This window comes from Solanum tuberosum, unplaced genomic scaffold (assembly GCF_000226075.1).
Source record: "Solanum tuberosum cultivar DM 1-3 516 R44 unplaced genomic scaffold, SolTub_3.0 scf00371, whole genome shotgun sequence".
In the NCBI taxonomy this organism is placed as follows: Eukaryota; Viridiplantae; Streptophyta; class Magnoliopsida; order Solanales; family Solanaceae; genus Solanum; species Solanum tuberosum.
Window position 1 is genome coordinate 3,389 of NW_006239294.1, and position 16,608 is coordinate 19,996.

A 16,608-nucleotide genomic window follows, 5' to 3' on the forward strand; every position below is an offset into this window, starting at 1 on the left:
TTTGGCCCCCCCCCCCCCCACATTTGATTTATATGCACATTTTTTTGTTGTTGTATATATACCGATTTTGAATATGCGATGTCTGAAGTTAGGTATTAATGAAGTTCATGTATTCCTACCAAAAATTCAAACAAAAATAGTTGGCCTTGAATCGTTTTCCCTTGAATTTATGTTATATATGACTGAAGTCCAATTATTTTTGTCTAACTTCAATAATTATGTTTGAACGTTAATTATATATCCATGAACTTCGGACAAAAATGACAAAAGGTAGGCAATAAATTCTCAATAGGACATGTAAGAGTTGTGTTTATTATTTTCTTTCCCAACAAACAACAACCATAAGAGATTCATTAAAAATCTGTTAGTTTTTCCTATGTTTGCTATGGTAAATGGGCCTATGAGTTCACTTTGGGCTGACAAGAATCAGAATAGAAATGGTTCATGGGCTTTTCTCTTTTCTCCATTGGTCCAAAAGGAAAATCATTAAAGAAACATTCTCTCAACTTCTTTTTAAGAGATGTTTGTATATTGTATAAAAGAAGTATCTTTTGAAGTGTCATTTCTTGTGTTGTTTTTTTGACTTGATAGTTGTTGTCTTTTGACAACTTTATTGTTTTTATAATATTCTTACATGTATGGGGAATTGATGTCTGAAAAAAGACATCTTTCTATGTGTAAGTTATGTTCAATCAAATTATTATGTTGAATTCATAATTATATCAAATCGTCATGATTTTAAATTCATAAATAAAGAAGATAATAATATGGTTATGAATTGTGACATGCAAATTATAACAAACTGATACGAATTCATGTTATGCTTGACCTGATTGTCTTGTTAGATTACTTATAAATCATGTCATGTTATCGTAATCTCAAAGTTACAGACAGAACAAGAGGAGCACATACTTTTGAGAGAGATGGTTTACAAGTAATGACAAATCGATATGACTTAATGTTGATTTAACAGAAATGTCTTGAAGAATTTCTCACAAATCATATTAGATTAGTGTGAGTTTGCTCGTAACTAGTGACAAAAAGTGTTGAATTAGCTCGATATCTTACCAAATTAGCATGTCTTCTGATAAGCTTTTACAACTTGTATTATTTAGTTGCCTTGGTGTGAGTTACTTGTAATCACTAATAAACAATGACACCTATCACTAATGAATTAAACATGATATCCTAGTAAATTGGCGTGACATATAATTAATTGTAATCCTTACAACCCAATTTCATTAAACTACTTCAATGCATTACAAAGATAACATAAAGTCAATAGAATGGATTTTACATATTGAAAATATATTTACGATCTTCAAAAATTTCAATGGAACCTAATATACAAGAACAACAAAAGAATACAAATATTATATACCTCAAAAATCACCTCATGTTTCGAGTGATTTACCATAATGGCCTTAAAAAGTAGGGAAAATTATGTGGATAAGCAAAGATATACTAGTTAATTAGTTAACATAGCTATATTTTGTCTTAATTACAATTCACAACTTACTTTTAGTTTTGTATGATTCACACGTTTGTATAGTTCTGAATTTGTATAACTTTTGTATAATGTAATTTTGTATAATATAATTTGTATAGTTGTTTAAAGTTCAGATGTTTGTGTTTGTATAAATTCATTATTTCGAGTTTATACGAAAATAGTTGAATTATACAAACGTACCCGAGATTTATACAAACTCACCCGTGAATTATACAAACGAGTCAGCTTAAATTGTAGCTACAACCCGTAAATATGCAAACTATAGATATGAAACATAATTGAGTTTATTATAGTGACTATTTGGAAAGTTTCCCAAAAAGTATATAGTCTTGAACTTTTGATTTCGCTTGCTCCGGGGAAAATTTCAAGTTGGACAAATTCGAGGCCTTCATAACTTATTGGGCTTAGGCCTACTTGTAAATTATGGCCCAATCAATTGACTCCAAAGTCTCTAGATGGCTTGAAGTGTATGCAAAGCAGCATGCCACGTCAGTATACCCACAACTATTAACACGTGTTGGGCTATAATGGGCCATTGAATCACTAGGTCCATTATTGGCCCAAATTACCCTCATAACACACGCGACAACTCTCTTTTGACATCGTCATTTAACTTGTATCGATCTTTTCTTTTTTAGAGAAATTTTTATAAATAGAAAAAGATTAAATTTAATAAGTCTTCTTAACTATAATTTACCTAATTATGCTTCATAATTATAGTTTCGTTTGTTATGGGTATTTTCGTTTGTATAATTCGTTTGTCAATATACAAACAATGTAAGTATATACAAACTCTGTATTTATATATTTATGAATTTTTTAAAACTTATACAAATCAAATGTAGCAACATGATAATTATATACAATCTAGGGTAAGTACATACAAATTCTGAATTTATATAGTTAGGAAAAACTGGATTTATATAATTAGGAATCGAGTTATACAAATTTTGAATTTATTCAATTAGGACCCAAATTATATAAATTCTTGGTGTGTGCCATGTAATTATGATAGTAAGTTAGTAGGGAATGATAATTTAATTAAACTGTAGTTGTGTTAACTAATTAACTAATATATGTTTGCTTATCAGCGTAGTCTCCCCCCTCTTCCCCTTTTAATATGTATTTACAAGATACATAGTATTTGAAATTACATATGATTGAATTCAGATAAAATAGTTAAATTTTACTTATTGTTTTTCGAAGTACATAAATATATTATTAAAGTTTAAGCAAAAATACTCAGGTTTAAACTATTTCACATAAACTTTTATACTAAAAAAATGATACTCCTTAGGGGTGGGAATTCAGTATTCGGTTTGGGTTTCTCAAAATTTGGATTTGCTAATTCGATAATTGATAGTTAAAAGTAGATATCAAATATCAAATTTTAAATTTCGGTTTGGTAATTCGGGAACGGTAAATTAAACTTCAATTTGGTACGGTATTCGGTAATACCGTATTGAAGTTAAAGTCAATTGCATTACAAAGTTAATACTATTTTTCGAATCATTTCTATTTTTTATGTGGACGACGCACGATATAATAGAAGATCAACCAGCAAGAAAACACCAAAATAAATAAATTGATACAACTAAAGACATATATTTGGATTATTCATGCTCATTCTTTAACTTTCTCTTTGGACTTGTACTAATGAGTAATGTATATGTTGATATATGACCTTCATTAAATAAATAATTTGGTATTCGGAGAATTTTGAATATCAAATGGTACTAATGTCTCATAAGTCATACCAAACCTAAATCCGAATACCATAATTCTAAAATTTTACTCCCGAATACCATACTAAATATCGAATTACCAAATATCAAATAATTAAAAAATTCAATTCAATTCGATAATTCAATTTTCGATATTTTATACCCAGCCCTAATACTCCCTCTAGTTCATAACTCCATACTAATTAAGTCAATTGTTGGTAGATGACACACTGTAAAAAATATATTTAAGAACATCAATTAAATACCACTTTTCATTATTATCTCTTTTGCTTTCCAAATTAATATATTAGAAATAGTTAAGAACCTCACGAAATAAAAAGTAAATCTAAATAAATAAATAATCTTAACATTCTCTTAAACGTTAAATAATTCACTTATTTTAAACTATAAATCATTTTTTAAATAATTCATTTATTTTGAACTTGAGAAAATATACATGATTCATTATATATCAATATGTACATTGATTGTATACATATTATAATTTTTTTTTTTGCTGAACTATACTTATTATAAAAGTCCTCCTTTCATTTTTTTTAACTTTTATTTTTAAAAACAATCTCTTTCGAAAAAAAATAAAATCAAAGGCGCCCATAACAGTTGCTAGACGTTTCTAGTAAATGCTAGTATGAACCATTTTCCTTTTTTTTTCTACTATAAATAAATATTCAGTTCATCTTCATTGCTCTCAGACACTCTACTCTACTAATACATTTTGCTTCAAAGGTTTGATTTGTATATTTTTTGTTTAATTACTTGTTAATTTAGATTCTACTGTGTTTGAATTTGACCTGATTTTTGAAATTTTTGGGGATATTTGTAGATTTGGAAATCGATCGTTGATCGGAGAAATGGTGAAGTGTTATCCGACGGTGAGCGGAGAGTATCAGAAGGCAGTTGAAAAATGTAAGAGAAAGCTCAGAGGACTTATCGCCGAGAAGAATTGTGCTCCAATTATCCTAAGATTAGCGTAAGCTTTCTTTCTCTCTTTCTATGTGCTTGTGTTTATTGATTCCTATGTTTCGTAGGCGAATTCAGAATTTAAACTCGAACTTGTTTGGCAGAAAAAAGTATAAGAGAAAATAATCCATGTATTAACTAGTTGTGTTTTCCAGAATTTGGAACCTATAAATTTAAAATCCTAGCTCTGCCTCGAGCCTCACATAGGTAAATTTCTAGAATCTGGAAATCATAAATTTCGAATTTTAGCTCTGCCTAGTAATCAACTACGGCATATTTGAATGTGCTATGTACGAATTTCAATGATAAGAGATTAGTAATATGAATAATAAGACAAGTAAAGCGTTGTTGGAAAAGATACTAGAAGTACTCCCTCTATCCCTAATTACTTGTTAACTTTTGAATTGACACAATTAATGACATAGTGAGTTTACCATTTTATCCCTATTAATTTTATAAAGTAGATGAAAAATTCTACATTTTTCAAAGTAATTAGTTATTTAATTGAGGGTATAATAGGTAAAAAAAATTGTCTTTCTTGATTTGTCAAAGTGGACAAGTAATTAAGGACAACTATAAAAGGAAAAGTGGACATGTAATTAGGGACAGAGGGAATATAAGACTAGAATTACTCTCCTCTGTCCAATAATAATTGTCTACTATTGATTTGATACACCCCTTAAGGAACTATAAATATAAGGGTGATTTTACCATATCACCCTTTGAATATAATAAATACAATATAATGTCTTGAAAAATGTAATAGAAAAATAACTATAATTAATGATAAGGGTAAATTAGGAACTAAATGTAAATTATCCATGAATTTCATAAAGTGGACAAGTATTGTTGGACATCTATTTTTAGTATAGTGGACAAGTATTGTTGGACAAATGGAGTAGTAAATAACTTATTACAAATACTATGTTGCGGGCTTGTGTCAAGCTACTGCCTTGAAAGCGATTTCGGTCCAACTCTGGTGCAAATCGTTGTAGCCTGTAGCTCTCTGAGGTTCCACAATTACTCTTAAACACGTGCCCTCATGGCTGAAAGTGGTGTCGTATAATATAAAATATTTTAAGAAGAAGAAAGGAGGAAGATATTTTCTTTTTCTTTTTGGCGGTGTCGTATAACGTTCACAAAAGGCTGCTTATATAGGATATTTCAAGAGGAGTTATTATAAAGACGCGAGTTAATTTTGAGAGACGCATTGTGAATGTAAATGACGTTAAAGGTCATTACATCACATTCCACAAAAACTCTTCTTTTATTTTGGAACGGAAATGTTCTCCTCTTTGTAACGTACTTTGCTTTGTGTTCTTTGCATTACACAAAATGAATAAAGGTAGAATTAATTTTACATATGTATCAACACATTAAAATATTAATATGTAAAAACCATTACATTGTCGATGTTTATAAGTTCCCTAACTTCAACGGGAGACTGGAGTGATGCATAATTCTACTGTCGATATATATAAGTTAAATCCATTAAAAATTTAGGTATGCGCAAACTCATAAATTTAATCCCAACGGAAATGTTACAATATCCGTTCATTTACATGTACAAATGGTCTTGGTATAGAGGTTTTTGGGTATAGCACTAGTTAGTACTAGAGTCGGAATTTTTACTAAGGGTGTTCAAAATATAAATAGGTAAACACACGAAGAAACCAATGGGATTCAAAATCTACTATATATACATAAAAGTTAATCATGATCTTATATATATAGTCTTCGACCATGAACCCCCTTGTGGTAGTCTGGCTCAGCCCCTGGTACTAGTCGTTATGCGCTTTGTTCTCCAGAATTTACCTGTGTGGACGCTGAAGTCCAAAGTTGACACAAAACAAAAAAGGTTCAAGTAAATTGTTAAGAATTCTTTACATGATGAGTGCCTTAAGTGTTGGATTACTTGGGTTTCAGATGGCATTCAGCAGGGACATATGATGTCAAAACCAAAACTGGTGGTCCATTTGGAACAATCAGGCACCCTGATGAACTTAAACATGGAGCTAACAATGGTCTTGACATTGCTGTTCGACTTTTGGAGCCGATCAAGGAGCAATTCCCAATCCTATCCTACGCTGACTTTTATCAGGTATAGAAGTTCTAAGGCAATTTAAGCCTCGGGACAAAATCATTTCTTATTGTGTGACTTCATCTAACTGTTGCCTTTCTTGGTTACAAACTGAAGTTGGCTGGAGTAGTTGCTGTTGAAGTTACGGGAGGCCCCGATATTCCTTTTCATCCTGGGAGACAGGTATTTAGTAACATGAATTTTCATTTCTCGCCTCGCAAGAATGTTCGTCTGTATATTAAAAGTGTGTTACTTACGTACCAATCTGTCTCTTGCTTGATAGCCAATTTGAAGATGCAATACATGGTTTCATCTATTTCCGTGTGTTTGTAGTTACTATTCACTAAAAAAAGTTTACTTCTAAAATTTTCAGTATTACTGATACAAGTGCTCTGCCTATTACTTCTCTTCGGTGTCGTTTTTCCTTTTTGTATTAGTTGTCATATTTTCTTCACTATCATTTTTCCTTTTCATTACTACTTTGTTTTGCTTCACTTGAGCTGAGGGTCTCTCAGAAACAACCTCTCTTCCTACGTATACTAAAATTATACCTCCATCCAATATTACACCATCTTCATTAGATTGACATGAAAAATAGTCTTTTTTGGGGATTGTGTACATAGTCGTCGTCTTTCTAAAGAAACGGTTTATTGAATTTATGGCATGTAAGAAAGCTGAACTTTTAGGACTTGAACTATAGGAACTTGATCACTAGGATTAGCTCCTTGTTGTCAAGAAGATTATATTACAATGCAATACTGATTGTGAAATGTCAGGAAAATATTGGCAACTTAGAACTTCTATACCGATTAATTTCATCGGCTAATGAAAATGACAATTGTTGGTTATTACTTTCCAGGACAAGACAGAACCACCTCCAGAAGGCCGCTTGCCTGACGCCAACAAAGGTTACTGCTTGCTTCTTTTACTCTTTAAGTAGATGAAGTAGCTCAAACTACACGGTCTCTCTGAAAAATCATGCTGCTTTTTTTTCGTTTTCTTCAGGCTCAGATCATCTGAGGGAGGTTTTTGGACACATGGGATTGAGTGATAAAGACATTGTTGCTTTATCTGGTGGTCACACTCTGGTAAGTACACAAAAAGAATCGATATAATGTTGCACTTACTCTTTGAAAATGGTGCCTTCAGAATGTACATTTCCGTTGTATTTTATTCAGTATCATGGTTTCTTGATTCTTTAATCAGGGAAGGTGCCACAAAGAACGCTCGGGATTTGAGGGACCATGGACCAACAACCCTCTGATATTTGACAATTCCTATTTCAAGTAAGTTTACTCCTCTATAGAGATTCCTAATTAACTTTGCCTCCTGAATAGAAGTTTGCTCTTTCTAATTGCGTAGGCACTTACATGAGATTGTCACACACTTCAATAACTTGTAATAATGGTATAACTCGTACGCTATGTTGTAACATTTTTTTGAATGTCAGGGAACTCCTGAGTGGAGAGAAAGAAGGTCTTCTCCAGCTACCATCAGACAAAGCACTCTTAGAAGATCCAGTATTCCGTCCTCTTGTTGAAAAATATGCTGCAGTATGTAGACTACATTCTGATTGTTCTTTCAAGACCATATTTACGTACCATTTTCTGGCGTAGACATACTTGAGTGCGATAAATTGGAAGTTGAATGATCATTTGTAAAATTAACCTTGCATAACATTTATATGATGATCCTCTTTGTCTAATTAGATGAAAATGCCTTTGTTCTACAGGATGAAGATGCATTCTTTGCTGATTATGCTGAAGCTCATTTGAAGCTCTCGGAGCTCGGGTAAGTTATCTTTATTCTACATCCCTCGCTAGCTAGCCATATCCATCGTTAAATAGGATCAGCGACTGTTTCTGCTGTTTATCAACTACTTATTCATAAGAACTTACTTATAGTTATTAATGTATAAGTGACATAAGTTGTCTAAATACGTTTTATATCGACAGTATATAGAACTTAAACTTGGTTGTTTTTGTGCACTCAAATTCAGATTTGCAGATGCTGAGTAAGGTGTGGTCAGAAAGGTGTTTCAATAATCTCTGGAGAGATCAATCTGGTTCTTCCAATTTTTCATTTGTACTACTTATGTATTTAAAACTTTAAAGGTCTAAAGACCAACTTTTCATATATTATATGATTGAAGAAATATATTGTCTGGCTATGAGTTTTGTAATCATGCTACTTTTGTGTCTTTATGTTTGTTACTAGTATATACTATATATTATGTAATGGTAAAATAGTTTGTTATATTTTGCTAGTGTCCGTCAGAATCTCATATTGATTGGGGAATAAATGGGTGGTTTATAAGTAAATTTGGTTTTGATGTAATTTCAGTAGTGAAGGTCATAATACATTATATTAAAATAATGTGAATATACATGAATGTGAAAAGTGAAGTATAAAGGAATGCTTTTGTAGTTATTGTGACATTAGTCTTCCACCTCCCCAAAAGGACGGATAACTAATAGGAAAAACTACAGGATATAGCAAACATTAATATATATTTAAAATGAATAGCTATAGTTTACTTTTGTTGTGTTATTATATGGATACACTTTAATATTAAATAGCAAAGTTAATTAATTATACATGAATAATCTTTTTTTTCCAATTTTATAAGTATATTAAGAAATATTAAATAGCAAAGTAATTAGTACAAGCCTAATCAATTATGCCAGGCATGTTTTACGGTGCTTGTTCCCTATGTTTACCATCTTCAATATTTCTATAACATCGATTTGCTTTTTTTTTTTTTTTCAAAAATCCTTTTGATTCACGATCCTTTTGCATAATTGCAGGAGTGATTTTTGTGATTCATCTTCATTTATCTTCTAATTGCATTTTTTCTTGTTTTTATGAAGATTATATTTGTATACATCTATATGTTTCATCTATTTTCATAGGATTTCGATTGGAGATTTTTTTCATTATAATGGCAAAAATCAGTATTTCGGTATACATTTATTTGATGAATTGTTGGATGAACTTCCTTCGTTGATTTCGATAGCAGTGAAAAAAAGTAGTATAACAAGAATAGGAGGAAAAAGATATTGAGGTTTAGTTGTACAACAAAAACAGGAGGAAAAATTAACAAGTTGTATTCATATGTATATAGTTGTAAAAAAAAAAAATAGTACAATGTGAATTGTGGGATTTTTAATTTTTTATACAGTGAAATAATTATACATTTGGATACTTGTATTGTATTGTATTCCATTTATATAAGTATATTTGAATCCTCACATTGTGTTATGTTCTATTTTTCTTATTTTTGGGTTGTCCAATGTATCTAATTTTTGTTTAACAACAAGGGTATTCATATGTATATTATATAGATGTATTCATAAGGTAAATGTATTTAAATTGTTGTGCTCGTATGCTAAACTGATATACTTTACCAAGTTTGATATATTAATTAATACATTAAGTTCTATGATGGTTTGTATTCTAGATATATTAATACATTAAGTTATATAAATCATTGTATCCATTTGAAATCAAAGTAGTCATATGCTAACTGTATAACTAATACATTTTTCTTAGTAGGAAATCAGATTTTGTGTCGTGAATCGTCTGATTGAAGTGCCACATATGTAGATTTATAGAAATCGAAATTACTGTACAAGTTATGCTTGTCATAGAGTTCACCTATTTAAAATCGAAAGAAATAAGATTCATTCACAAATACAATCAATTCATCAAATATAATAGATAAATTTAACTAAACAAAATTCTATGAATACCTTTATGACGCCTGAATAAGAATAATGAAGTAAGAACAATGGAGTAAAATGTATCACAATATTTTTGTTTATTTAATTGGAATCTGAGTGGATATGTTTTCAATAGTAAAGTTGAGAGTCTTAAGGAAGTAATTAAAGGGTTGTCTGTCATAGTAACATAAATTACCTTATTTAGTGAATTAGAATTATAATTGTATTACTATATAAATAATAATAATAAAAGTTAGATATAGACATAAACTATAGTAATTTTTGATAAATATCATACTTATAGTTATTAAAATTCAATAACCCTATAAAACTACTATATAGAATAAGTTATGGACCCAAACAAGAAATTAAATGTATTTGGTGTTTATAGATAAGGATTTAAAGAGAATACATAGGGGATGCCAAATGGCAAAACCTAAACCATTTATGTATATGTGTTTGAATATAATGATGAAGTGAAGTTTAATTGTGAAACGAAGAGGAAGTGATGGCTATTGATTGCAAATTTGTTCCATACTTGAGCTGCAGACCTAGTAAAGAAGAGATAGTGTTCCGATTCCGTGCAACTGAAAATTTTACCAAATTCAAGCTCTCACCTGGCAGGTTTCCTTTTTTAATATCTTCTTCATCTTCACTTTGGTTGCGCCCAACACTCATCTCTGCCGCCTATAAGAAAGATGTGGAGGAGTCTGAGGATACCTTCAGATTAACTTACTTGGAGGTGCATTTTCTATATATCTTCATCCATCTGGAGTATTATTTATTATTTATTATTTATTTATTTATTATTTATTATTTAGGGGAATAGCTGGTTGTGGGAAGTGGGAGGAATCAAAATTCTGGTTGATCCAATCTTGGTGGGTAACTTGGATTTTGGAATTCCTTGGTTATATGATGCTGCCAAAAAAGTTGTCAAGAATTTCCAGGTACTAATTGTTTCTATCACCTATGAAATTATTATTATTATGTCTTCATATTTTCTTATATATGTGCAGATTGATGACCTTCCATTAATACACTGCTTACTCATTACACAAAGCCTTGATGATCATTGTCATCTCAACACATTAAAGCCTCTCTCCCGCAAGTTCCCAAACCTCACTGTTATAGCTACTCCAAATGCTAAGACACTGCTCGATCCTCTTTTCACCAATGTGAGTTCATAATAATTATGACAAAATCCTTACTGCTCACTTCATATTAAAGCTATTTGTAACTTAGCTGTCTTTTCGCTAAAAATGGTATTTTTCACTTGGATTACAACATGCCAAATGAGCCATACAATGTTTTCTAACCAAAACAACTTACTACTATAAGTAACATTTACTTAAAATAGAAAAAAGACTGGTCAAGCTTGCTAGATAAAGGAATGAATGTCTCCTCAATTCCTCATGTATCAGGAGGAACTCTATAAATGCTTCGGTTTGAGACAGAATGCACAAGACTTATTTTCATGAATTATATGATGGTTAATCAGTTTCACAAAAAGAGAATGTGAACATTCAATAAAGTTTATGATTTTACAAAGGAATATCTCCTCTTATGTTACTTCTTATCTGATTGGTGTTCAGTCTTCTTTTCCTTATTTACTTGACATTTCTATGGGAAACTAAAAAAGGGGAGATGATTTTGGAAAATCTTGAGTAACAAATATATGATGGGGATAGGTTTGGCTGACAAAATATTAGGTTCAAAATGCTTTACATAATGAGTTAACACCTGTGTAAAATCATCATCCAGGTCATCTACTTGGAACCTGGCCAGGATTCTGAGATTGAAGTGAGCAATGGCTTCCAGGTTAAAATTGAGGCTACTGCAGGGCCAGTTCTTGGACCTCCTTGGAAGCGACCTGAGAATGGGTAGATTTGATTACACATTATCGTTTGTTCCACTCCATATCAATGATAATTGTTACTTTGCACTCAACTCTTGTAATAATGTTTTCCCAGATATCTTGTCACTTCTCCAAAAGGTGCTCTTACTCTCTACTATGAACCCCACTGTGTCTATAGCAAGACCTTCTTAGAGAAATACAAGGCAGACATTGTTATCACTCCTGTCATAAAGCAACTTCTACCAAATTTTACATTGGTTTCCGGACAAGAAGATGCAGTTCAACTTGCAAAATGCCTTTCTGCCAAGTATGTAATGTTGAAATCTAAAGCTAGCTTGTGAGTTGAAGTTGAAAAATTCAATAAGTAATTATGCTTTACTTTTATAGGTTTGTTGTGGCGATGAAGAATGGTGACCTCGACAGCAAAGGGCTTCTCGCTAGTATTGTAAAATCTGAAGGAACAATTGAATCATTCAAGGTACTTTATTGTAACTTCATCCTAGCTGTGTTATCCATTAATCATCATTAGATCAATGGACATTATGTGTTTTCTTTTCCTAGCTTGGAATTACTTCATCTTACAGTTGGCTTCTTGGTGCTTTTTTGTATTTCTACTAAAAGAGAAAGTAATAGGTAGGCAACAATTCTTAACTTGTAAGTTGTACAGGAGAATGGAGGACTAATTTTTTACAAACTCATTCAGTCTTACTTATTTGTGTGTAGATGCATAAAGAAAAGTAATTTGAGTCAGTTGAACTTTAAAGAATTGTTGTTAAATGCATTTGCAACTTGTTTCTTTGTGGCAGCAACTTTTGTCAAAGGAACTACCAGATGCAAAGGTACTAGAACCTACTCCTGGAGAACCACTGGATATCTCAATAGCTGTACACAGACAGTAAGAGGAGTCATGTTTATCTGCAATTATTTTTTTGAACTTAAAAGTATCAAACACTTCAAAATATAAGCAAATGCTATTAGGCGATGGTCAAGAGTATATGTATGTAAATAATAAGTCTTTTTATTTGTTGTTAATTTCATAAACAAAACAATAGAGACATGATCAACTGGTCCATATATTTAAGCAGAGAAAATTAGGGACAGTCACCATTCCATCATACTTGTTATTACCTAAAATAGATTGATTATGGAGTTTTTTATTACTAGATATAGATGTATAACCTTGTTTCTTTTCTCCTTCCCAACAATCTCAACTTTTCCTTCGTTTCCTAAACACACAAAAAAATCACTTCCAATTGGTACGGATTTTTCATCTTGCTTCGTTTTTAACAACATGGATACAGTGGAACTGTTGCAGCCACTAATCAACAAATTGCTGAGAAACAAGGGATTTTTATTGTTTCGAACCCATTTCAGGAATTGTATAGTTGATGAACAAGACATGTTTTGAACAGATTTGAGAAATTGTATAGTTGATCAATAAGACATATTTTGGACCGATTCGACAAAATGGATAGTTAATGAACAACACATTATTCAAAACTATTCGAGCAGTTGAATAGTTGAAGAAAATAGGAGTCCGGAGCTTAAAGACCAAAAAAAATTGACAAAAATTTCAAAAGGGCACATCAAGTTTTTTTTAACCAAAAGGGTAAAATCGCTCCTAACGTAGCGATTTTGTTTTCACACCGATACTCCGTTAAAAGATAAAAATCGCTGACGTACCAACGATTTTGTCCAATTTTTTTTCCTTTTTTTAAAGAACATCGCTGACCTACCAGCGATTTTGTCCAAAAAAATAGATTTTTAAAATTAAAATTAGATTGAAAATTGCTCCATACGTAGCGATTTTAGTAACAATTTTTTTTAAAAATCCTGCCAAGGCAGCGATTTTAATTTTTTTTTTTTTTTGCTAAAATCGTTGCCAAGGCAGGGATTTTAGTGGTAAAATATAATATATTTTTAAAAAAATCGCTGCCAAGGCAACGATTTTAATACAATTTTTAAAAAAAAAAGAAGGCAGCGATTTTAGTAAACAAATATTTTTTTTTATTATTATTTTTAAATCGCTTTGGCAGCAATTTTTTTAATTTTTTTAAATCGTATTTTTTTTTCAAATCACTAACAAGCAGTGAAATTCCTTTTCAATTTTTTTTAATTGTTCAAATATTCACATGTCATATTATAAAAAAAAAATCAACTCACATGCATGCCTAAAAAATAGAAAAGTTCACACGTCATTTAAAATTTCTTATAAATTGGTTGAAGTATAGTTAACTCTCCCTTCAAACTTCTTCTATTAATTGGTGAAATTATAATTTTCAGTCGGTAACTCTCCCTTCAAATTGTTTCAAAAGTCTTTCCGGTAAGTTTTGATTTATTTTATTTTCAATTTTAAGAATTAATTTTTAACTTTTATATGATATTGTGAACATATTCGTCTTTAAATAATTATAGTAACATTAACACTTATTTTTATATTTTGCATATAGATATGCATCCATCAAATATGTACGTACATCCTGGTCCAGTAGAGTATGATGTATTAAAAATTCAAGTTCATCATCGTTCTGAAGGAATTTGGAACGGTAGCTTAAGAAAAGAGAATTCTTGCTTATATACGTGTCGCGGTGATGTTGAATGTTGGCAACGTATAAAATATCATCCAATACATCCTCGCGTTCGTCAGTATTTTGAAAATTGTAGGTTTAAAGGAATTCTTGATGTAGGATGTGTGTCATATGACTCCGGGTTAATTTCTGCTTTAATTGAAAGGTGGCGTCTAGAAACGCATACCTTTCACATGAGAACTGGCGAGACTACCATAAATTTACAATATGTAGAAATTTTGTTTGGAATGATAATAGATGGTAGTCATATAGTTTTAAATGACGCTGATACTTTAGGAGTTTTGGGTAGATAAGAAATGATGTTTGAATTAACGGGATGATTACCAGATAATGATTGTTTTTCTGGTGTTAGTTGACTGTTAACATATAAATTAATTGAGCATATTGAGGGTTTAGATGATATTACAGATCATTCAACTGAGCATGAGGTGCAACAAAGGTTTAGATTATATTTATTATGATTATGTGGTTGGTTAATATTTCCAGATAAATCTATAATAAGCTTAATTTTGACCTTTTGATTGATATGAAAAAATTAAATGTAATGTCAACACAAGCATGGGAAGTAGCCGTATTATCATATTTGTATAATTGCTTGTGTCGTGCATCAATGAAACAATCAAATGAAGTTTGTGGATTTCTCTTTAATGCAGGTATACATTTTTTAAAATTATTTTTTATATTTTAGTAAGATGCACTTTTAAATTTAATTGTATTCTAAAAAATGTTAAATTTTATTTATTGTAGTTTTGGCATGGGAACGTATTATTTTCCTACAACCATTACCGAAATCTCTAAAGACCAATCAACTTGAGGCTCCAACTGCGCTTGCACGTAAATGGACTCGACGTAGAAATCATCAAAATGAGGCACAAATTGTAATCGGTGTGATTAGGGATGTACTATGTAACATCTTGCAATTTGAAATAACTAGGAAGAAGTTAATAATTGGAAATAGTCATTTTTGGAAAGAATGAAAATCTGGAAATTTTGTTAAGTTAGAATAAGTTGAGTTTTGGTCAACTTCAAACGGTCATAACTCCTAGCTCAGGATGATTTAGGTGTATTTCCAGATATGGTTGGAAATCTCTTGGAATAACATTTCCAACGCCGCTGAGTTTGCGCGATTCCGAGTTCGTATGAGTGAGTTATGCTCTTTGGAAGTTGGGCTGTTTAAATAAGGAAAGTCTAATCCGAATTTTGGAAGGGTAATTTAGTCTTTTCCTTACCTAATTATTCTAATTCATTTTTAGGAGTTAATTGGGGTAAAATCAGATTTTATCCAGTTTAGAAAAGTTGAAGTTTCACGCCAGGGCTTGGAGAAAAGGGAAAAGAGGAGAAGAGAAAAGAGAAATCAAGATTCGTTAAGATTGTCGAGTTTAGCTTGTGGAATTTGTCAAGGGGTGATCCCTACGAGGTATGTGAGATCACATAGCGATGGGTTAGTTCACCCACGCGCCAACCATGATTCAATTCAGCGAATTTAAGTCTTTGAAAGTTTAGAAATTGAGTTCTTGATGAACATTGTTGAAGGTTTCGTTTGAATTCTTGTGGGTTGTGTTGTTGAAGTTTCTTGATGATTTGATTTATGTTTCCGGGTGTAATTTCGGGTTGCATCCATCATATATTGAGGGTATAAATGATTCTAAGTGTTTGGAGAAAGAACTAAGTGAAATTAGAGGGTTTAGAGATGAAAAACGGAGAAGAAAAGTCGGGGAACACCTGGGGAGGGGCCTCTGATCTTTGACCTCTGCGGCGCCGCGCCAGCCAGAGCTCCCCAAGTCAGTCTCTGATCTTCAAGGGCTGGCGCCCCGCGCCTCTCAGAGCGCCAGGGATGTCAGTTCTTCCCATTCGTCCCCCACATTTGCGTACTAGTTCCTTAGCAATGTACCTATGTTTTCTAGTTGATTCCAACACTCTAAGGTACATATAAACATCATGAAATCATCCATAAACATGAGATCATGAACCTTGAATCCATAATCCAATTCAAGGAAAGTTAGTCAAGAGAAGTTAAGAGTCAAGTCTAAAAGTTAAGAAGTAAGTCAAGAGAAGTTTATAAAGTTTTTCCAAAGTCTTTCACAAACGTTTTAACTTTGTTTTAAGACTTAAGTTTCAAGTTAAGCAAAGAGTAAATAGTTGAGTTCA

The 16,608-nt window shown here is 31.5% G+C and overlaps 2 protein-coding genes across 3 annotated transcripts; both read left to right on the top strand.

Annotated features, from left to right (window-relative positions):
• Positions 1 to 3,879: 3,879 nt before the first annotated feature.
• Positions 3,880 to 8,579, top strand: LOC102578720 (L-ascorbate peroxidase, cytosolic). Of its 2 annotated transcripts, XM_006361704.2 has the most exons (10): positions 3,905 to 3,980; positions 4,077 to 4,225; positions 6,142 to 6,316; positions 6,413 to 6,478; positions 7,155 to 7,203; positions 7,301 to 7,383; positions 7,502 to 7,581; positions 7,746 to 7,848; positions 8,028 to 8,086; positions 8,295 to 8,579. In XM_006361704.2, the coding sequence occupies exons 2-10, from the start codon at positions 4,107 to 4,109 to the stop codon at positions 8,311 to 8,313; spliced, it is 753 nt and encodes a 250-aa protein (XP_006361766.2). In that variant the 5' UTR covers positions 3,905 to 3,980; positions 4,077 to 4,106; the 3' UTR covers positions 8,314 to 8,579. The 2 variants fall into 2 exon arrangements, with proteins under 2 accessions (XP_015170961.1, XP_006361766.2); XM_015315475.1 differs by lacking the exon at positions 8,295 to 8,579 and having other exon boundaries at positions 3,880 to 3,981; positions 4,079 to 4,225; positions 8,028 to 8,090.
• Positions 8,580 to 10,404: 1,825 nt separating this feature from the next.
• LOC102579265 (uncharacterized) lies at positions 10,405 to 12,989 on the top strand. Its single transcript, XM_006361705.2, has 7 exons — positions 10,405 to 10,759; positions 10,839 to 10,964; positions 11,034 to 11,192; positions 11,779 to 11,897; positions 11,988 to 12,179; positions 12,260 to 12,350; positions 12,679 to 12,989. Exons 1-7 carry the CDS (start codon positions 10,526 to 10,528, stop codon positions 12,769 to 12,771), a joined length of 1,014 nt encoding a protein of 337 aa, XP_006361767.1. The 5' UTR covers positions 10,405 to 10,525; the 3' UTR covers positions 12,772 to 12,989.
• The last annotated feature ends 3,619 nt before the right edge of the window (positions 12,990 to 16,608 follow it).